Source organism: Schistocerca americana, chromosome 11, assembly GCF_021461395.2.
Source record: "Schistocerca americana isolate TAMUIC-IGC-003095 chromosome 11, iqSchAmer2.1, whole genome shotgun sequence".
Classification (NCBI taxonomy): domain Eukaryota; kingdom Metazoa; phylum Arthropoda; class Insecta; order Orthoptera; family Acrididae; genus Schistocerca; species Schistocerca americana.
Window position 1 is genome coordinate 43,266,486 of NC_060129.1, and position 24,001 is coordinate 43,290,486.

General features: G+C 39.3%; 1 protein-coding gene across 2 annotated transcripts in view; it reads left to right on the plus strand.

Annotated features, from left to right (window-relative positions):
• Positions 1-12,908, plus strand: part of LOC124553692 (large subunit GTPase 1 homolog) — a 169,018-nt gene extending 156,110 nt beyond the window's left edge. For both annotated transcript variants that reach the window (XM_047127595.1, XM_047127596.1), the window contains exon 11: positions 12,677-12,908. In XM_047127595.1, coding sequence (XP_046983551.1) covers positions 12,677-12,779 — 103 coding nt within the window. In that variant the 3' untranslated portion in view covers positions 12,780-12,908. The remainder of the gene's footprint in view (positions 1-12,676) is intronic.
• Positions 12,909-24,001: the final 11,093 nt, after the last annotated feature.

Below are 24,001 nucleotides of genomic sequence, written 5' to 3' on the forward strand. Positions count from 1 at the left end.
CATTCCACGCTCCGATCCGTAGAACGCCAGTTTTCTTTCTCCTGATAACGACGTCCTCTTGAGTAGTCCCCGCCCGGAGATCCGAATGGGGGACTATTTTACCTCCGGAATATTTTACCCAAGAGGACGCCATCATCATTTAATCATACAGTAAAGCTGCATGTCCTCGGGAAAAATTACGGCTGTAGTTTCCCCTTGCTTTCAGCCGTTCGCAGTACCAGCACAGCAAGGCCGTTTTGGTTTATGTTACAAGGCCAGATCATCCAGACTGTTGCCCCTGCAACTACTGAAAAGGCTGCTGTCCCTCTTCAGGAACCACTTGTCTGGCCTCTCAACAGATATCCCTCCGTTGTGGTTGCACCTACGGTACGGCCATCTGTATCGCTCAGGCACGCAAGCCTCCCCACCAACAGCAAGGTCGATGGTTCATGGGGGGGGGGGGGGGGGGGGGGGAGGAGGAGTTAAAGGCTAGCACCTTTTTATGAAAATAGTATTTATTATTTATTTCTGTTGCTGCTCCTTTGCTCAACTCAACGACAATGTATCATTTGCATACAGGACGAATTGTCCTTACCAATTCAAGTAAAATATGAGATTGATAACATGAAGCACGAACAGTGTGGAGCAGCAGTGGAACCCTGTGGTACACCTCTTTATATTATTCAGATAGCCTAGGGTAACTTTCTGTATTCTGTTTTTTTTTTTTTTTTAAATGAGAGCTGAACCATGTGTCCGCTGAACAAAGTATTCTATAAAAAATTCTCATATATGCCTTTGATAAGTCACAGAACATTCCAACTAGTGACATTTAATCATTTAAAGATTTAATTACGTGCTCAGTAGATGTATAAATAACTGACTCTGTAGCCTAGCTGTTTTGAAATCCAGGCTAAGTATCCCATTATACTCAGGTGGGTGACTACCCTGGAGTCATTAACATTTCAAAAAAAATTGAAAATGATGTAAGGATGACTGTAGGTTATAGTTATTGATGTCTGTGGAGTCGCCTTGCTTGTAGGGAGGTGTACCAGTGGCATATTTCAGCATGCTCGAGTTTGATACCTTACAAAAGTGACCAAGAACATTGCATATTGTGGGACCACATATTTTTAGTGGCTCACTGGAGACATTATCCATATTATGTGAAATTATATTTTTTAAAGGCATGATGATCCTCCTTATTGCAGAAGGGGATGTGGAGCTAATTTTTATTTCACTGAATGTCCTGTATACTAATGCTTTGATGTACTGTTTTGCTTTATCTTCTGAGGTACTTGCACCAATTTTCTTACATATTTTTAAAAAGTACATATTAAAAATATCTGCGACATGTGCACATTCTCCATAATGCTCATGTTCTCTTTAAGAGAAATGATCGTCATCTTCTGTGGCTTCTCTCTGTGTCCTTTTTAATGTTCTGTACTGATTTTATTTTATTGTCTGATCTGTCAATTTCAGCCAACATTCTTTAATACATTACCGTCCTGTTTATAATATGCAAGTATTTCTGGATCATTATAAGGCATGGATTTTTTTTTTTTTCCCCCTGTTCTTTTTGAAGATCCTTTGATAACAATAGGGATCAAAGGTTTCCTCAGTGACTTCTCAGTCTTACACTGAACTATCTTTTCTTGAAAACCACATTAAAAAATGGTTACAAACTCACAAAGATGTGATGAACTTTGGAGCTAGCATTCGGCTCATTGTAAACTTCACTCCAGTCAAGGTTTATTTAATTCTTTAGCTGTTGTGTTGCTAATCAGCCTCATTCTTTTCTTTGAATGTTTCTCAACTGTACATAGAGCTACGTTATTTAATGTCAGCAGCAGTGTATAGAGATCTGAAAATATGTTTACCATAGGGTAGGTATGCATCAGTTTAACTTGCTGTCAGCTGTGTGTTACTTTTTATCCTTTGTAGCAGTATGGTGAAGGACATTTAATCTTTAGTTCCAGACCTCGGTTGTCTGTACAGCGTATTTTGTAGACCTTTCTCTAAAAGGAAGTCCTTGTATTATCTGTCTTCCTTTCTGCCGGTTGGGCTGAATGTTTAGTCACTTTTAACATCTTTCTTGTATTAGTATTCTGACGTTCTGAAATGGCCACATATGACCTTAGTTGTTTTTGTGCCCTTAAGCAAAACAAAAGAAAACAAAACAAACAAATCTCTTTAACTTCCACTTGTCGTGTGAATCTGTATGAATACATTACCTCTCATCACCATCATCTCTGGATCACGTTTCCTGACAGATGCATTCCAGAAATTTACATTAAAGTCATCACTGATTAATAATTTCTTCTTTCTGTTTGACACACAGCACAATAATCCATCAAAATTTTTAATGAAAATTTTCCAATTAATCAGTGGAGATGTATATACTCTAATGATCACAACTATTACATCACCCAGTATTAACTCGTAACCTCATCCTTCTGTATCCTGATCTATACAGAACTGACTTACTTTCACTTTTTTTATGAATGTAACAATGCCTGCTTTATTCATATTTGATCTACATGACCATTCAGCTAATTTATAACCACCTATATTAACCCATTTCTGCCCAATTTATTTTTTGTTAATGTATTTTCTGTATTTTTGGAAAAAATGTGTCCTGGCAACCCAGTGTATGGAAACATGAAGAAATTTTGTTCACTTGTTGCCTAAATGTGAAATTTTTGGCCATCCTCATTTGATGACGCTGTGCACTTTGCAGTTGTTTTGTCAGCACACTGCTTGCTACGAAAAAGACAAGGAATAAAGAAATTGGCAACAATAAACTGAAAATAACATTTCAGAATTATTATTTATTTTACAATCATTTACAAAAGTTTTAATCTAGAAATTCTCCAAAACTGAAATTTTGTTAAGGCCTGATATATTTGGGAAAGCATTCCATTCTGAGTGTAACATTACACTTCCCACAATATGTTCTCAGCTTTGCTTTGCAGTTATCATATTGCCATTGTCATTGCTTTTCATGCTTCTGGATAATGTGCAGCTCTGGTAATACCGTCTATCTTTCAAAAGTATTAAATTCAATATTACACCATATGCAGAGGCTCTGGTAAAAAATGATCAAAATTTGGGAGTCTTTCAGGAAAATCTGGCAGTTGATTACTCCTAGAAGGTGAGATGAGTTTTGTTATCTTTTCCCTTAGCTGACCTCATTCCAAGACCTTTCTTCAGGTTTGTTCTCTCAGTCTGTCTTCTGAATTCTTTCACTGAAAGAGTAGTTTCTTCATTGCATCTCTTGAAAGCCAAGTATGTACTCACAACAGTCACATTTACCATCCTCGTAAAAAGGCACCAGTACCAGGTTTTACCATGCACTGCAGTGGTATGTTTCTTTATTAGCCAGCCTTGAAGATTGATGCCTCCTATGAAATTTTTTGTATATATTCAATGCACATGATTGTGGAACACTGACCTTTTCTTTTTGGGATGAATTCCAACATTGGACTTTGACAGTAGGAAGCACAGTGTTGAAATTAGTTGCTAGTGTTAACACGCTTGTTGTCATTCCAATTTATGATCAAAATTTCCTTCTCTCTGTCAAATCTGAACTCAAAGTATCCTCTTTCTTTCTTTTTAATAACATTATCTGATGACAGGGGCATTTCCTTGTTCTGCTTTCTCTTATAGTTCCACTTGCATGGAATCCCAGTTCCCTTCAGTTGGATTGGCAGGTCATGACTAGTAAAGTAATTGTCAAAAAATACTTTGTAACTGTTCAGCTCATCAATAATGGTCAACATTTTCAAAACTACTTTGGAACCCTGTTGTAGATTTGCATTGTCATCACTCTTGTCCTTCCTGGAATACAGTAAGCAATTGTAAGAATAGTCATCAGCACCACATACGGCCCAAAGTTTATATCCGAAGCATATGGACTTCAGTCTGATAAACTGCGTTACAGAGTGATGCACATAATATCTCACAATCATTTCAACTGCCAGGTTTTCCTGAAAGACTCCCCAATTTTGAGAATTTTTTACCAGAGCCTCTGCTGATGGCATAATATTGAACTTAATATTTTTGGAAGATTTGTCACTCTTGTTTTCATTGGCCTTTCTTTATCAATGAAATTTATTATTGATTCCAGTTCAAGACACCTGTTATGGCTCATCACATCTTTCACTATTTGAACACTGATAACACCATTCTCAGACCAGTAATCTCTTTCACTGGACAACTTACAATAGACAGTAAAGATGACGTTCATCAGGTAAAACTGAAAAATTTATTTTGTTTTTAAATTCCCTGCTGTATTTTTCAGTTTCCTCTACAATCATGATTACAACTTCTGTTGAAAAGAGTCCTTCAAAAACCTGCATGGGAGTGAGACCATACAGCTTTTCTTTCAGTTCATTTGACAGACAAGAAATTTTCTTCTCTAAGTTAGGAAATGAATATTTCAGAACCTGATCACACCATTTAATTTCCTCTCCACAGACTCTGTTAGAAAAAACATGATGAATGTCTTGTCTCTCTCATGTAAAATTTCAGAAGTACCTGCAATATTTGCTCACATATGTATTTCCTAACAAGTCATCTTCAGTATTTTCCTCATTGGTCTGCTTATGTACATCTGGAGGTAGAGCTACTATGTCTGCTTCTATTTCTTCATAAGCATTCTGTTGCCTCTTCAACAGTTTTAAAAATGTGCTGAGCCATGGCTAAGAAATCTGTAAAGACCGAAAAATGTAACATTTACCACAAAAACACCTAGTGTCCTCAAATTAGGACAGCAAGTTTTCATGTACTGAGACACAAAATGTAATGAACTACTTTTGCACTGATAAGTACCAAACATTATCTCAACAACAGCCAGAAAATGGGAGTGATTCATACCTTAGATGCAGCCACAAAAATAAAAATATAAATAATCTGCAGGCTCTCAAAAAACACTCCACTTATGTTAACAATCTTCAACTGAATAACTGCAGCAGAGAGATAACAGTTGTATCTATTGTTGACTCAAAGCTTATTTTACATCAACAAAAGCCCAATGTTGTTTTGGAGTAGCATATATTGTAATAATGATAGAAAAATGCGCTGTCCTTAGTCGAGGGCAATGGGCGATAATGGGTAAAGGTTTTCTGTTGCTGTGGTTATATGGTTTCCAGACAGATAAATGACATCAGTTTCTTTCCTGCTACTGAGATCTTCGAAACAAATTAACCCTCGAGTGGGCGCACCTATGTATGAAGTGCACCGACAACAAATAACATTTTCTTGTTGCATTCCATTGTTGTTTTACAATTTCGAATCCATACCTAACCCGTCATTCATTAGTTCAGCTAATGCAGTGATAAGTTATGCTGTCATATGCAATGATAAGTTGTGTTGTGATATGTCCAAGTGAGTAGTAGTCATATAAAATAAACAGCGAGTTAGGTGAGAAAAAATTTGGCACCACAGTCTCACAATGTCTCACATGCTGTCTATGAGACAATTAGTAATTGAATAGGTATTTGACTGAATCTGGTGGAATTTGGCTGTGGAATGCTCAGAGTGGGTCATTGCTATGGGGTAACAGTTGTACATTGCGGCAGTGGGATCCTATGAAAGTTTATGGTAGAATTGTTTAATTAAACAGCAGTTTTGTTGGTATGAGTTTATTTTTTGTTGTTTATTTAAACTGTAATTTTGCTTGGTAACATAAAGATAGCTATTCTTTACATGTGTACAAAGTATATCTACATCTACATACATAATCTCCAAGGCACTATATAGTGTGTGGCAGAGGGTAACCTGTGCCACTACTAATCATTTCCCCTCATGTTCCACTTGCTAATAGAGGGAAGGAGAAACGACTATCTATATGCCTCCATACGAGCCGTAATTTCCCATATCTTCATGGTCCTTATGCAAAAAATATGTTGATGACAGGAGGATTGTGCTGCAGTCACCTTCCACTATCAGTTCTCAAAATTTTGTCAATAGTGTTCTTCAAAAAGAATGTCTCCTTCCCTCCAGGAATTCCCATGTGAGTCCCCAAAGCATCTCTTGGATTGCTTCGATGTCTTTCTTTAATCTGACTTGGTGCAGATCCCAAACGCTCGAGCAGTATTCGAGAATAGGTCGCTCTAGTGTCCTGTATGAGGTCTCCTTTACAGATGTCCACAGCTGGCAGTCTTGTGGCTAGCGTTGCTGCCTCTGGATCTTGGGGTCCCTGGTTTGATTTCTGGCTGGGTCGAGGATTTTCTTTGCTCAGGGACTGGGTGTTTGTGTTGTCCACAGCATTTCATCATCTTAGTGAAAGTGGCGAGTCTGGACTGTATAAAGGTTGGGAATTTGTAAGGGTGCTGATAATCGTGCAGTTGAACACCTCTCACACCAAATGTCGTCGTCGTCATCACACATTCCTTAAATCCCTCCAATAAAACTAAGTCAACCATTTGTCTTCCCTACAACAATCCTTGTATGCTGGTTCCATTTCATATCACTTTGTGGCATTACAGATATTTAAACGGTGTGACTGTATCAAGCAGAGCACTACTAATGCTGTATCTGAACATTACAGTTTTGTTTTCCCTACTCATCTGCATAACTTACATTTTTCTACATTTAGAGCTAAGCTCAGTCATCACATCAACTGGAAATTTTGTCTAAGTCATCTCGTATCTCCCTACAGTCACTCAACTTTGACACCTTATCGTACACTACGGCATCATCAGCAAACAACTGCAGATTGCTGCCCACCCTGTCTGCCAAATGTATATAGGGAACAACAGTGGTCCTATCGCACGTCCCTGGGGCACACCTGACGATAATCTTATCTGTGACGAACACTTGCTTTCGAGGACAACATACTAGGTTATATTACTTAAGAAGTCTTTGAGCCATTCGTGTGCCTGAAACCTATTCCTCATCCTCGTACCTGCATTAATGGTATATAGTGAGGCACCATGATAAGTGCTTTTTGGAAATCTAGAAGCATGGAATCTGTCTGTTGCCCTTCATCCATAGTTCACAGTATATCGTGCGGGAAAAGGGTAAGCCGCGTTTCGTGTGAGCAGTACTTTCTAACACTGTGCTGATTTGTGGACATAAGCTTTTCAGTCTTTAGGAAATATATTATATTCAAACTCAGAATGTGTTCAAGAATTCTGCAGCAAATTGGCATTAAAAATGTTGGTCTGTAATTTGACATTAAAAATGTTGGTCTGTAATTTTGCAGGTCTGTTATCTTACATTTCTTATTTATAGGAGTGACCTGCACTTTTTTCCATTTGCTTGGACTTTGCACTGGGTGAGAGATTGGCAATAAGTACAAGTGAGTAAGGGGCAATGCTGCCGAGTATTCTTTGTCAAACTGAATTAGGACTCCATCCAGACCTGGTGACATATTTGCTTTCAAATCTTTCAGTTGTTTCTCTGCATCAAGGATGTTTATTATTATGTCACCCATACAGGAGTCTGTTTGATGGTGAAATGATGGTACATTTGTACTACTGATTTTACAGACAATAATTTTCATGGGTTCTTGTATGCTTCGTGCATAGATCTTTTCACAGACCCAAAAATCTCTACCGATCTTTGCCCATCGTCACTTGCGCATCCTCTTCTTTTCAGCCAAGAGTGCAACAGGCTTTGCTTCCTCATCATTTTCTGAATTTCATTGTTAAACCGCACTTTTCTTTCCTTAATCTGCTTTCCAAGCAGGTACCTCTCCAGATCGTGATACACAATCTGCGTAAACTTTGCACTTAATTCCATCATACTTTAACTATATTATTGAAATTGTACACCACGCTCCTGTTCTTGTTTTGTAAATCGGCGTGCCTACTTGAGGGTTAACAACTCATTTAGTTTATTTTCTACTGCAACTAATATTCTGGCGGAGAAAGTTGATCTTATCTTTCCCTCAATTTTTGTGACATGAACTGGGAATATCTTGTCAATTTAATACCATGTAATTCTATCTGCCGGATTGTGTTAAAAATCCAATAAGAACAGTGTCAGTTGCATTTTTAGATTTTTATTCGTTGGTAACCGGTTTCGGCCCTTTCGTGAGACCATCTTCAGGCATTTCCCCACTACAATACCGTAATAACACATATTCAGTATAGGGGGATGAAAATATGGCTACATAACATCAAGAATATAAGCTACAATAAATAAAAAGCACGATGCTATACCCATTGTGGCTGCTGGTGGCAGCGTACACAGTGAGATCCGTAAAAGTAAGGATGTCACTGCCGGATGAGGGAGCTGTAAATGAGATTTCATACTGTAAGCTTCGATCGTTGCCTACACCATTACATCACTGATGCCCAATTGTGCATGAGCTATGCTACCTTGATTGGTTTTGTCTAATTTATAACAAAAATACCTACAGAAATAAATGCAAATTCACAAACATAAATTAATGTAAGTAAAAGGAACTGAATGGCAGGCATGCTGTAATCACTATTGTGTGCAGGCTGCCCCATGAGGGCATTTGTATGTACTCGCTGCAGCAAATACAAATGCCCGCAGGGGGCAACCTGCACACAATAGCGATTACAGCATGCCTGTCATTCTGTTCCTTTTACTTCTGGCAATTATAATAGGATGAGACACAAAAAAATTTTATGTATGTAATTTTGTATTTGATTCTGTATCTATTTTTCTTATAAGTTCAACTATTCCAATCAATGCAGCATAGCTCATGCACGATAGGGCATCAATGATGTAATGGTGTAGGTGATGAATGGTGCTTACAGTATAAGCTGCCGTATTCAGCAGTGACATCCTTACTTTTCTGGATCTCACTCCATCTGCTGTGATTCATTGACATTGTCTATTTAATTTTAATAAATGTTTATAGATTGCTACATACCATAAATACGGCAATCTGTCTTTTCCTGCATTGTTGATATTCCAACCTGGAATTTCCATTGTTTAATGTATGTTTATGGTAGTTATTGCAGCTCGGAATGATACTGCTTGCTGATTGTATTTAGGATTTTGTGTGGGATGTCTTTTCTTATGAGAAATGCACTCCCCCTCCCCAAATGTGTCAACTCAAATTACATTAATGTTAGAAAACAGAAATGGTTACTTGTGAGTGACGAAGTTTCAGATGTAGTGCACATCTGATAGGAAAGTGTAAAATTAAGAAGATTGTTTTTGTTCTTTGTAGCCGGCCAGTGTGGCCGAGCGGTTCTAGGCCCTGCTGTCTGGAACCGCGCGGCCGCTACGGTCGCAGGTTTGAACTCTGCCTCGGGCATGGATGTGTGTGATGTTCTTAGGTTAGTTAGGTTTAAGTAGTTCTAAGTTCTAGGGGACTGATGACCTCAGAAGTTGAGTCCCATAGTGCTCAGAGCCAATTTTGTTGTTTGTAACTGAGCAAGGATTGCAGTGCACTGTATTTTTAATAAATCAAACATTTGTGAAAATCTGTACTCGGTAGCAAGTATTCTGTGTATTCTTTTATATTATAATTTGAAGGAGATGCTGCATTTGTACTTTCAATTACCGGTCTCCCTACAATGACTATTATGTGGGGAAAATCCAATCTACTGTTGAGTTTAGACACCCATAGAAATGGGGATGAAGAGGGTGATATGAAAAAATAATCTAAGCTATTACTTTTGTTACTAGTGTTATTTGTATTATAATTGTGTTTGTGGGGCATGTTCCAATCCCTGTCTTTCCGTACAATTTTTACTCTCTACAGGTCCCTCTAGTACTCCAGGAGCTATCCTCTAGTGTCTTGTAACGTGTACTATCATCCACCCCCCTGATTCTGCTGAAAACCACCTCATTTCTTATCCTGTAAATCCAGGTAATTTTCAACATCCTCCCAGAGCACCACATCTGAAATGCTTCGACTGTCCTCTCTTCCGGTATTCTCGCTGTCTCTGACTTACTTTCATATAATACTGTGCTCCAGATGTACATTCTTAGGAATTTTTCCCTCAGATTAAGGCCGGTGTTTGACACTAGGAGATCTCTTCTGGTAAGAAATGTGTTCTCTGCCGGTGCTTGTCTCCTTGTTGTTCTCGATTGCTTTGCCCGTCACGAATTATTTTGCTTGCAAGGTAGCTGATTTCGTGCACTTTGTCCCCAATTTTCAAGTTAACTCCATTGGTAACCTCATTTTTATAACAATGTATTTTACATATTGTAACATGGTTTCTGCTACCCCTTATTAATTTCACCTTTCTTTGGTTTATTCTCAGTCCCTAGTGTTTATTCATTAGATTTTTTGTTACTTGCAACATATCGTACTGTTCTTCTTCACATTCACTGAAGATAGCCGTGTCATCAGTGAATTTTTTTGGTGATATTCTTCACCATGAATTTTAAACCCACTCCTGAAATGTGTCTCGATTTCTGTTATTAACTTTACTGTCGATTATTCACAGTTCATGGGCTTTCTAACGGTTCTCTTTTAAATATTCTATATTGGTTTTATGCTTTTTGGTACTATGTAAGATAAGAGGTTAGCATTAATTATTTTCTTTACGTAGGTGAGACCGTTAGAAGCAGAGTATTTTATAGGAGACCAAAATAGATGTATGTTGTCAATTTAAATGAGTGCCAGGCTCCTACAAGATTATCATAACTGGTTTTCATCTGAATACAGTCAAGGTGAAAGGTCACAGGTCTACGACAAATGGTATCTCTGAATGTATTTGAACTCTCCCAAAATTAGCTCGTGGAACTTTTGAGATTTAAATTAAATAATCTTTTAAAATGATTTTATCACTTCTGCTCTTCTGGAAAGCTGTAAGAAAAGTTAATATTAAGTCCGTCGCTTAATGGTGGCCAATTGTTGCAAGTCAGCGATCACTGCTTTCGTCTTCTCGGTAGCTGAAAAATACTAATTATTCTCTCTTTTCAATTAAAACATTGCAATTAGTGGCTGGCATGTTCTTGAAATAATACAATGAACTCACTTTTACACATATATTTCGATCAGTAACCTGATACACACCTTTTTTATTGTCTAGTCGAAAGAACAAAAGGAACATCGGCTAGGGTTCAATGCTACACACAATATCTATCTAACAATAGTAACATGAGAATCAGAAACAGCAAAAGAGCGAGTAATAACTTATCTTTTCCATCTTCTATAGTTATACAAAGATATAAATGTTTTATTTCACCCTGTTCTCTACTGCGATATTGTTTATCATCTTTATTGTCTTTCCCTACCATAGTAGTGATGTTATGTTTTTTGTAAATAATTTTATATTTTTTTCACAATTGACTTTCAGTCCAGTCTGTTTGGTCGTATTCAATATTTTTATACTCACTTCACACACATGATTCTTAAACATCAAAAAAGGGACACTACAGCTTCTTGACTGCTCGGTTAGAGCCCCAGGGTGGGGTCACAGTAAGAAGGGTTGATGTGTAAAGGTTAAAACGTAAACACTTAGAGCAGTTCTTGCCAAAGTTTGTAGAAACATCAGTGTTTAATATACAGTTTCTTTCACTGATTGTCGGTGTAAGTTATACCTTGACTCCTTCTGGGTTGGATATAAGAAACATGGTGAATAAACATACAAATTAATTAATTAATTAGTGAGGTAATTACTTATGTATGTGGAAAAGCAGTTGTTGTTGTTGTTGTTGTTGCTTTCAGTCCTGTGACTGATTTGATGCAGCTCTCCATGCTACTCTATCCTGTGCAAGCTTCTTCATCTCCCAGTAACTACTGCAACCTACATCCTTCTGAATCTGCTTAGTGTTTTCATCTCTCGGTCTCCCTCTACGATTTTCACCCTCCACGCTGCCGTCCAATACTAAATGGTGATCCCTCGATGCCTCAGAACGTGTCGTACCAACCGATCACTTCTTCTAGTCAAGTTGTGCCACAAATTTCTTTTCTCCCCAATTCCATTCAATACCTCCTCATTAGTTATGTGATCTACCCATCTAATCTTCAGCATTCTTCTGCAGCACCACATTTTGAAAGTTTCATTCTCTTCTTGTCTAAACTATTTATTGTCCACGTTTCACTTTCGTACGTGGCTACACTCCGTACAAATACTTTCAGAAACTACTTCCTGACATTAAATCTATACTCGATGTTAACAAATTTCTCTTCTTCAGAAACGCTTTCCTTGCCATTGCCAGTATACATTTTATATCTTCTATACTTCGACCATCATCAGTTATTTTGCTCCCCAAATAGCAAAACTCCTCTACTACTTTAAGCGTCTCATTTCCTAATCTAATTCCTTCAGCATCACCCAACTTAATTCGACTACATTCCATTATCCTCGTTTTGCTTTTGTTGATGCTCATCTTATATCCTCCTTTCAAGACACTGTCCATTCCGTTCAACTGCTCTTCCAAGTCCTTTGCTGTCTCTGACAGAATTACAATGTCATCGGCGAACCTCAAAGTTTTTATTTCTCCTCCACGGATTTTAATACGTACTCCGAATTTTTCTTTTGTTTCCTTCACTGCTTGCTGAATATACAGATTGAATAACATTGGGGAGAGGCTACAACCCTGTCTCACTCCCTTCCCAACCACTGCTTGAGTATTTACTCAAATTGTTCATTTGTTTGTCATAGGATTACTTCAATTCCATCTGTACTTGTTAGTAATAAGTCAAGTTGTATACGGGTTAATGGGGATGCCCAAACAGAACATTGCTGACGATAAATCATGTCAGTTAATGAGGTTTGTGTGTTGTTGTGCAGTGTCGTTTGTGTGCTTCCAGTGAGGGCAGCAGTGGTGCTCCCGCAAAGCCGTGGAAGAACCACAAGGAGAAGAGGAACAGGCGCGAGAAGCTGAGGCGGCTGTACGCACACCTGGACCAGTGACGACTCTGCTGCCACCGTCTGGTCTGGCTTCCTGCCCCACCTGAGTCTGAGGGCAACTTTCATTTGTAAACAGAATACACTATTTTTGATGTGAGATTTTTGGAAGAATAAATGCAATAACATTGTTCAGCAAGTGTGTTACTCAATTAAGGCATTCCTTAACACATGACACAAAGGAATTCTTCAACCTTTGTGTGAGGCTGGGAGCTGAACTCGGATCTATCTTTTTTTTTTTTTTTTTTTTTTTTTTTTTTTTTTTTTTTTTTTTTTTTTTTTTTTTTTTTTTTTTGGGCTGTGTGTTTTCGTTGGCTGAGCTATCTCACAAGGGAACCTCCCCATCGCATCCCCCTCAGATTTAGTTATAATTTGGCACAGTGGATAGGCCTTGAAAAACTGAACACGGATTAATAGTGAAAACAGGAAGAAGTTGTGTGGAACTATGAAAAAAATAAGCAAAATATACAAACTGAGTAGTCCGTGCGAAAGATAGGCAACATCAAGGACAATGTGAGCTCAGGAGCACCGTGGTCCCGTGGTTAGCGTGGGCAGCTGCGGAAGGAGAGGTCCTTGGTTCAAGTCTTCCCTCGAGTGAAAAGTTTAATTTTTTATTTTCAGACAATTATTATCTGTTCGTCCGTCCGTTGCGAGGTAACTGCGCCGTAGTATGGGGGAGCTACACCTAAACAAACATCGAAACACATGACGTCAGTCGACTGCAGCGCACAAACTGTTATGTTTTCATCACTTTTTTGGGAGTGATTATCACATCCACAAAAAAACCTAAATCGGGCAAGGTAGAAGAATCTTTTTACCCATTCGCCAAATGTACAAGTTAGGTGGGTCGACAACATATTCCTGTCATGTGACACACATGCCGTCACCAGTCTCGTATAGAATATATCAGACGTGTTTTCCTGTGCAGGAATCAGTTGACCTATGACCTTGCGATCAAATGTTTTCGGTTCCCATTGGAGAGGCACGTCCTTTCGTCTACTAATCGCACGGTTTTGCGGTGCGGTGCGGTGGCATAACACAGACACTAAACTTATTACAGTAAACAGAGACGTCAATGAACGAACGGACAGATCATAACTTTGCGAAAATTAAGAAAGTAAATTTTTCACTCGAGGGAAGACTTGAACCGAGGACCTCTCGTTCCGCAGCTGCTCACACTAACCACATGACCACGGCACTACTGAGCTCACATTATGCTTGATGTTGCCTATCTTACACATGGACTACTCAGATGGTATATTTTGCTTATTTTTTTCATAGTTCCAAACAACTTCTTCCTGTTTTCTCTATTGATCTGTGTTCAGTTTTTCAAGACCTATCCACTGTGCCAACCTATAACTAAATCTGAGGGGGGTGCGATGGGGAGGTTCCCTTGTCAGTGTGGAACTGCCAGCTCCCGCCTTTGTTTCCTCACCCACAGAGGCCATCCTGTGTGGTCTGGGGAACAAGAACATCTGTGGTTAAGCCAGCCTCCACCATATCTTACATGGTATTTTCCAGAAATGGTATCGTAATCTGCTGTTGTAAAGACCGACGGGTGATTTATTTACATTGCGCACTACAATCTTAACATCATACTGAATGCCTTCACAGACATGCTATATCAGGGCTGGCCAGAGCGTGCCAAACTTCATGCGTGCAGCGTTTGTGGACCGCAGGTGGGCTGAGGCCCGGCCTGTCACTCGACTTTGCCCGGTCCTTCTCACAAGTACCGAGAACTGTGCAACATTTTATTTAACTGTGCAGTCGGCACAATTCTCTGAGTTTGACAGAATCGTGGTCTCGGTGCTGATTACCTTTGACTATTTGTTGGTGGTATGGAGGAAGGTGACAGGTCCAGTTCTCGTTTGTGCAAAAAGAGACAGTCTAGCAATCTGTCTTCACAATCCTTTAAAATGAGTGGGGATGAGAATTCTCAATTCGTGTGAGTAACAGGTAGTACTTATTTGCTACGAAACGAGATTACAGTACCACCCAGAAAGAATTTAGACTTTCACATGACAGTGAAAGATCAAAAAAATTACAACTGACAGACTGGATTCATTGTTCTGTGCTAAATTTGCAGGCATGGAGCACTTGAGGAAATTTATGATGTGAATAGTAAAATTTCTGTAGTCACGCCCTTTATTCCAGTTTCAATTGCAACAGTTTTCAGTGGAAATGAACAAATGGTATTGAGACTACATATATATTAGTGCAAAGTATATCAATTAAGTCAAGTGGCATGCCTGGAACAATTTTTCGATATAAACCTCACTACGATTGAATTTGTGAGGGAAAAAGAGGTACAGGAACGAATATTAGAACATCCAGAATGGATTGCAGAGTTCACATTTTAAATGGATTTTACTGCCCACTGCATACAGTAAAACGCTGCAGGGTAACTTCTTTCTGATTTGATGGAGATGCATTTAAAAAGAAAATCTGACAAAGACAATCCGAGCCGGCCGGAGTGGCCATGCGGTACTAGGCGCTACAGTCTGGAGCCGCGAGACCGCTACGGTCGCAGGTTCGAATCCTGCCTCGGGCATGGATGTGTATGGTCCTTAGGTTAGTTAGGTTTAAGTAGTTCTAAGTTCTAGGGGACTGATGACATCAGAAGTTGAGTCCCATAGTGCTCAGAGCCATTTGAACCAAAGACAATCCGATTCCCTATACTCACTGGTTTGAAGAACTCATTGTGGCCTTGCAAGAATTATGACGACAGTTAATGTAGGTTTTGAGCACACTGTCAATCTCACACCTGTTTTTGAGACCGTTTGCTGTTCCAGTAGAAAACACCCCTGTGCATGTGCAGAGGTAACTGATTAACCTGCATGGTAATTCCAGTTTTAATTACAAATATTTTTACATTAAAACTATCCATGATGTCTGTGTAGCTTTCCTTGGGTAGATTTTCCAAATCTCCATCATGAGGTTCCAAAAGTACATAAGTAAGTACTAAATAAGTACATTGGCATATTTGTATACTACATGGCAACTTGTGTGTGAAATTGTCTGCATCTGTTCGTATGCTGACAATTTGTACCAGATAAAAATTATAATGTCTCTTCAGCATGCTAAAAATAAATAATTGCAACCTTATTTTGCTTGTGATCTGTGTTGTTGAGAAATGTAAAGTATAAAACCAACTCATATGCGGTATGGTTGTACTGCCATTTAAATGCGGTGCATTCACTCTTTTCCACTCTTCCCCCTCATCACACTCATGCAGTGCAGTGTGGTGGTGGGGGTAATGTGAAGCCAGGCTGAGCGCTTCAGCACTTGGTCCCAGGAATGACCCGTGACCCGAAATGTTGGCTGCCCTTGCGCTATATGATCTGTAGAACCCAGTTCGTTATGCTGGATGGCAAACGTCCCACAGAAACTAAAGTAACATTGTGTACACTCCAAGGTCGTATAATAGTACCCGTAATACACTGAAGTGACAAAGATACTGGTATAGGCATGCATATTCAAATGCAGAGATGTTTAAACAGCCAGAATATGGCTGTCATCATATACCATGAGAAATTGGTCTGTTTAGGTTATGTTTAGTTGCCTGCAGTACAATTATTAGTGTAATAGTCATATCTTCCTCAATACATTCCTCTTTAAGATGTATAGTTTTCCTTTCCATCTCGTATTTCGCTATTAATACTTCAAGTGCCTTATTTGTACTGGTGTTAGTTGATAAAACCAAATAAATATTGACCACCTATGCTTGCAAGACTGTTTCCCACACAATCCACAGAGCCAGTTAACAATAAACAAGCATGTCAATAACACATATTTAAAAAATAACTTTAATACATTACTTGAGGTATACTTCACAAAAAAAAAAAAAAAAGGATAGCATTTTGCCATGGTTGCTGTGTCTGACAATATGTCCATTTCCTTATTAAACACTACAAATGCCTGACAACATACAAATAAATTCCACTTACTAATCAGATTCTACCCACAGCACTTCTTTCAGGTCATGTTGCAGCCACATTACTACTCACTGCATTTTAAAATATTAAGTTCAGTACAGGTATGAACAAAAATCCGTTTTATAAATGTAATACAGGTCAAGTACTTTAGTACGCTCATGTTGCAAAATTCAGACTGCAGCCTCACTGCTTCAATTAATTTTTCATCATTTATTGTGAAGTTTAATAAAAGAAATAACAAAAAGAAACAATTTACAACGAATAACAAACAACATACAACTGATATCAACGACGAAAACCATGTCGAAACAAAATATGGAGATCTGAGCATGGCTGTGTATCATGAGAAAATGAACTTGGGAGGCTACGTGATCAACAGCAGACGGATGACGTCATCCATCAAAACTTTCTTCCCTTGACAGTGTCGTGATGTGACATGATAGGACAGACCAGCCAGTGTGGATGCCACCATTTGAAATGCATTGTAGGACGTTCCAACAGGATGCGACATGACGTGATGTGACAGACAGTGTGAATTGTCCATCAAGGACCACACATGAGCAATGGATTGATGGTGATATCACCCGTAATCGATCACTCGGGTTGAACGTAGCACACGAGTGATTTACTGAGCAGTTTCAACAACATGTCTTGTGAAGCTCTCATGCGGAAAATGAATTGATATGTTTAACAGCTGTGACAGATGATCTCTTTTGTCGACTAATACTTGCAAATATAAATTAAAGGGAAAATCGAAGTTGAAATTTATTACTTATTTTGAAAGATTCCAATATCTTGTTGCAGTACATATGTCATCATAATTGGCAAAGTAAACACCCATTATACGAGTATAATCTGTTTGAAATCGTCTGGTATTTCCAAATGAAGTCTTCGCAATGATTAAATTATACTTGGGCAAAATTCTACCAGGTCTCTTTCCCTTTCATTCCTTTCTTTTTGCCTGTGTTCTCCTACTATTTACAGTTTTCATCCTTTTCCATCTGTTGAATTCTACTCACTCATCACATTTAAATTATCATCTCCTTAATTGTCAAATTTCTTTTATCTCATCATACATTGCTGCAATCTCTTCATGATAAGCAGAACTAAGAAACATATAAACTAGTACTACTGTTGTATGTTGACTATGATCATGTGTTCACTACATGGGTCATAGTAGTTTACTTGCATTCCTATTCTCTTCTTCATTATTGGATCTATTTCTGTATGACATTTACTGGTATTTGATTTTGTATGTACAACCCTGTACCCATGTGGCAAGAAGTCACTAATAATACTAATCTAACTTCAACCCATCTGTGAATAATTTTAAATTCTCTATATAACCTACGTTATTAAATGATCTAAAACTGCACACTCGGACCCATGTAATGCCATTTTTCTTTCTGCTGATGACAACATCCTCCTGAGTAGCCCTCACCAGGAGGTTGGAAGGGGTGGACTATTTTACCTTCAGAATCTTTTACTCAAGAAGAGGCTATCAAGCCTATCATTATTAAACCATACAATAGTGCTGCATGGATTCAGAAAAAATAGTACCATCACTTTCCCCTCACTTTCAGCCATTCACAGTAGAATTACAGGGAGGCCATGTTGACTAATGTTACAAGGATAGGTCAGTCAGTCATCCAGACTGTAATCTAGTGTAAAATATTTCAAAAAATTCTTAGCAGGTGTGCACCCAGGATAAATGATAATCATTGCACCAGTTTATGGTAGACTTCATCAGGACAGTAAGAGATTCAGAACTGCAAGACGACCTGGGCAAAGTGATTCCATATCAGCAACACTACTCTAGCCATTCCTACAGCAATTTTCCACATCTTAAAGAGGTAAAACGAAGTGTTAATAGAACGTATCTGAACCCCTTCCTTTGGCTAACAGCACTATGCTGTTTGTCTCCAGTCCAGATGAACCTTGAAAATCGAGGCAAGAGCCTGAAATAGTAGGTCTGAAAGTAGGCTTGAAATTCAATCGCCAAAGAGACGTACAAGCAACAAATCTATATAAGCAATGCACTGAGGTGCCAGTAGTCATGGGAAACCCCCTAATATCGTGTCGGACCTACTTTTGCCCAGTATAGTGCAGCAGCTAGATGTAGCATGGACTCAGTAAGTCACTGGAAGTCCTCTGAAGAAACATTGGGCCACTCTAACTCTATAGCCACCCATAATTGTGAAAGTGTTGCTGCTGCAGGATTTTGCGCACGCACTGACCTGTGAATTATGTCCAATAAATGTTTGATGTGATTAATGTCAGAAAATCTGGATGGTCAAATCATTCACTTGCATTATCGAGAATGTGCTTCAAACCATTTGCAAACAATTTTGGCCCGGTGATATGGCGCATTGTCATCCATAAAAATTCCATCGTTGTTCAGAAACATGAACTCGATGAACAGCTGCAGATGGTCTCCAAGTAGCCAACATAACAATTTACATTCAATGAGTGGTTCAACTGGATCAGATTTACATCTACATCAATACCCCATAATCCACCTTACGGCACAGTGCAGACGGTATCCCATACAGGTACTATTCACTTCCCTTCTTATTCCACTCACAAATAGAATGAGGGGAAAATGTTTATCTATATGCCTCCATATGAGCATTAATTTCTCATATCTTATCTTCATGGTCCTTATGCGAAAAGTATGTTGGAGGCAGTAGGATTGTGCTGCAGTCAGGTTCCAATGCTGGTTCTCAATAGTATTCTTCAAAAAGAACGTCGCTTTCCTTCCAGAGATTCCCGTTTGAGTTCTCAAAGCATCTCTGTAACACTCTTGTGTTGTTTGAACCTATGGGTAACAAATGTGGCAACATGCCCCTGAAGTGCTTCAATGTCTTCCTTTAATCTAACCTGATGTGGATCCCAAACAATTGAGCAGTACTCAAGAATAGGTCGGACTAGGGTCCTGTATGTGTTCTCCTTTAGAGTTGAACCACATTTTCCTAGAATTCTTCCAATAAAATTAAATCAACTATTCACCTTCCCTACAACAATCCTCATATGCTCGTTCCATTTTGTATCGCTTTGCGATGTTGTGCCCAGATATATAAATGCTGTGACTGTGTCAAGCAGGGCACTCCTAATACTGTATTCGAACATTACAGGTTTGCTTTTCCTACTCATCCGCACTGATTTACATGTTTCTACACTTAGAGCGTCCGAAGCTCGTGATCTCGCGGTAGCGTTCTCGTTTCCCGAGCACGGAGCCCCGGGTTTGATTCCCAGCGGGGTCAGGGATTTTCACCTGCCTCGAGATGACTGGGTGTTGTTGTGTCATCATCATCATCATCATCATCATCATTCATCCCCATTAAAGTCGGAGGAAGGCAACGGCAAACCACCTCTGCTAGGGCCTCGCCTAGTACCGCGGTGCAGGTCCCCCGCATCTGTCAAGAAGTATGGGACCTCATCATCACATTTAGAGCTAGCTGCCATTCATCACACCAACTAGAAATTTTGTCTAAGTCAATTTCTGTCCTCCTACACTAACTCATCTTCGACACCTTACCATGCACCACAGCAATATCAGCAAACAACTGCAGATTGTTGCACACTCCATCTGCCGAATCGTTTATGTATGCGTATATAGAGAATAATAGTGATCCTGTCACAATTCCCTGGGACACACCTAACGATACCCTTGTCTCTGATGAACACTTGCCATCGAGGAAAATGTACTGCACTCTATAAATTAAGAAGTATTCGAGCCACTCGCATATCTTTGAATCTATTCCATATGCTCATACCTTCTTCAACGGCCTGCAATGGGGTACCATGTCAAATGCTTTTTGGAAATCTAGAAATATGGACTGTGCCTGTTGTCCTTCAGTCTTAGTTCGCAGTATATCATGTGAGAAAAAGGAAAGCTGTGATTCGCATGTTTTCTAAAATCATGCTTCTCGATCTCAAAAAAATTATTACATTCATACTGAGAATAGGTTCAAGGATTCTGCAGCAAACTGATGTCAGGTATATTGGTCCATAATTTTGCGTGTCCGTTCTTTTGCCCTTGTTATACGCAGGAGTCAGCTGTTCTTTTTTTTCAGTCACTTGAGACTGCGCTGGGCGAGAAAATCCATGTAAACACAGTCCAGAGCATTGCAGATCCACCACAAGCTTGCACAGTGCGTTGTTGACACCCTCGATCCATGGCTTTGTGAGCACTGTGCCACACCCGAACCATACCGTCAGCTCTTACCAAATGAAATCGGGGACTCATCTTGTGAGGCTACGGTGTTCTAGGGTCCGACTGAAATGGTCACAAGCCCGGGAGAGACACTGCAGGTAATGTCGTGTCGCTAGCAAAGGCTCTCATGTGCGTGATCTGCTGCCATAGCCCATTAACACCAGTGGTTATTTCACACAGTGCTGCTTGTTTGTTAGCAGTGAGAACTGCACGCAGATGCCGCTGCTCTGGTTTGTTAAGTGAAAGCCATTAGTCACAGCACTGGCCATAATGAGAGGTAATGCCTGAAATTTGGTTTTGTTGGCACGCACTAGACATTGTGGACCTCGTAATATTGAATTTCCTAACAACCTCCGAAATGGAATGTCCTATGCATCTAGCTCCAGCTACTATCCCATGTTCAAAGTCTATTAATTTCTGTTATGTGGCCGTAATCAACTCGGAAACATTTTCACATGAATCACGTGAGTACAAATGACAGCTCCTGATGATGACGCTTTATTGGTAGGCTTTCCTTGCTCGTTATACTGAGCAGTGTGTACATAAATATGTTGTTTCTGATGGCACTGTGGGGAAGAAACAGAACAAAACTTTACCTGTATGTAACGGCCTACAGTGATGTTATGATCTCCTGGGGCTACTATGAGAGAATAATTATTCTTGCAGCCTGTCAGGCCAACACGTGGTTGGTCTGTGATGTGGTTGGTGGCCCAGTTCGTGGATGAGATGGTTGCGGGATTGATCCACCTTTTCGTAGAAGGACTTTGCAGTGATCTGGAATCTGTCCTGTAGGAGCAAGATGCCAATGTGCTTGTGTAGAAGACAAATGGTGTACTCTCTCAGAAGACGCAGGACAGTCTTCAGAGTCGATTCTGGACCCTTTGCAGCATTGCGATGAGTGAGACTGCAGTTTTTCCCAACACCGTGGTTACGTATTCTGACACTGGTTGGACCAGCATTAGATACAGCATGACAGCGTGGTGGGATGGCAATGTCAACTGTGCACTGAGCAGTGGATACAGAGTGCAAAGGCGACCAGTGGCTCTGCCTCTGATGTCTCAGATATGAGGCGTCCAGGAGTGTCTTTGATCTAGGGTGACCCCATACGTACTTTATTGTTGTAGTCCATGGGATAGATGCACCCAGGATTTCGACTGGTGGAAGATCTGGCAGCAGCAGTCTTTGGGTCTGGATCTCTGCCGCATTGAATTTCAGCTCCAACTTCGTCGAACACAAACTCGAGGTATCGCTCCAGAGTTGGAGGTGATGTATCATCATGTGTAGATCCAGGTTGAAGGTAAACAGCACTGTATCATCGGCATAGGGTGACAGTTCAATATGCATCACGGTATATTGCAGTGTACAAGACTTACAGCACATATGCGTATCTGTGGACATACCATCATCTGCCCTCACGTGGAAGGTTCAGTCAGATTGCTACGATCTTAGGAGCACCCCTTGTGATGTCAATAACGAGTACAAAAGCTTGTACACCTAGCCCTAGTGCCAACAAAACCGAAGGTCCTGGATGCATCAAGAAATACTGCCCCAAGGCATTCCCTTATTTCCAATGCTGTCATCATCAACGATACCAGTCGCAGGAGCTGGCGACCATAGACATAAATAACACAGACATGCCCCTATATCCACTGCATTGAGGTTTGAAACCAACGTCTAAGTCGTGATTTGGGGCAGGAAGCTGAGTTTCCATCATTACGAGCAATGTGAAGTGGACTTGGCAGTTCCAGTTTTTCTGATATATAACTGAAATCAAGCATTGATTTTCACAATAAGACAACTTGCTTTATTGCTGTAACACATGTAGTGGCACAGTTAATATAATTTCTCAGGAATTCCTGGTGTTAATGCCACAGTTATCAGTTTTACATGTGGACAGGTGAAATGTACTGACATTCATGTTTGTAAGCAACAGAATTACAGTTCTTCAGTTCACCACTTCTACAGCACCAAAAGACAAAATATCAGTCTGGCAGGCAGCATTACTTTTTTTGACAATTCCTCAATAAAATGTGTGCACTGTTTTGTTATGCCTTAATAAGAAAAGAAATCCATAATGTCCGGTTTATTCTCTAACACAGATCACATAGTCAGTTGCTGATCCCAAGAAGTTAATGCATTTCTATGAAATCTGTTTGACATATAGCTTTGCAACAAACATACATTCCTGTCACAACTGACAGGACTTTTTAATCTCTTTATTTAGATCTTCAGATAATTTCTAGAAAGAGTGGCTAATTAAGTGAATTTTTCATTTAAATTTTTAGGAATTCTCTAATTCTTGCTTTACATTACATGAGACCTTGTCGAATAACATACCTTATTAGTCGACTCCATAACTCCACTCTGAACACAGGGAAAAAAGCCAAAGTGTACATGAAGATTACTTTGTATCCCTTGTATTATAACAGTGTACATCACAGTTCATCCGAAGAAAATTATTAAGGAGTACATGTTTTGGGAAGTGTGTGAAGAATTCCAAGTGTCTTAAAAAACTTTCTGCATTGTTTATGGTTATCTGCTTTACATAATAATCTTCTTGTTCATTTTTGGTAAAAAAAACCACTTCATTCATTTTAAGTGCCCTGCCTTAGAGGCTAATTCTTTACTAGGTAAACATCCTGTGTTTAACATCATCATTACCTATTACATAGATTTGCATTGACTTCTATATGGTCAGCAACACGCTATATGATATGTGTTACAGAGTAAACCGGACATTATGGATACAAAGGGATTTCATTTCTTATAAAACCATAACTAAACAGTGCACACGTTTTGTTGAGGAATCGTCAGAAAAGAAATGTTGCCTGCCAAACTGATATTTTGTCTTTTGCTGCTGTGGAAGCGGTGAACTAAAATACAATGCAACAAAAACAAGAATTCGATGAAGAACAGTCATTATGTTGCTTGTAAGCACTACTGTCAGCGCGTTTCACCTGGGCACATGTAAAAACGATAACCATCGCATTAATATTAGGAATTTCCGAGAAATTATGTCAACTGTACTGATACAATTGTAATAGCGATAAGGCAAGTTGTTTTATTGTTAAAATCAA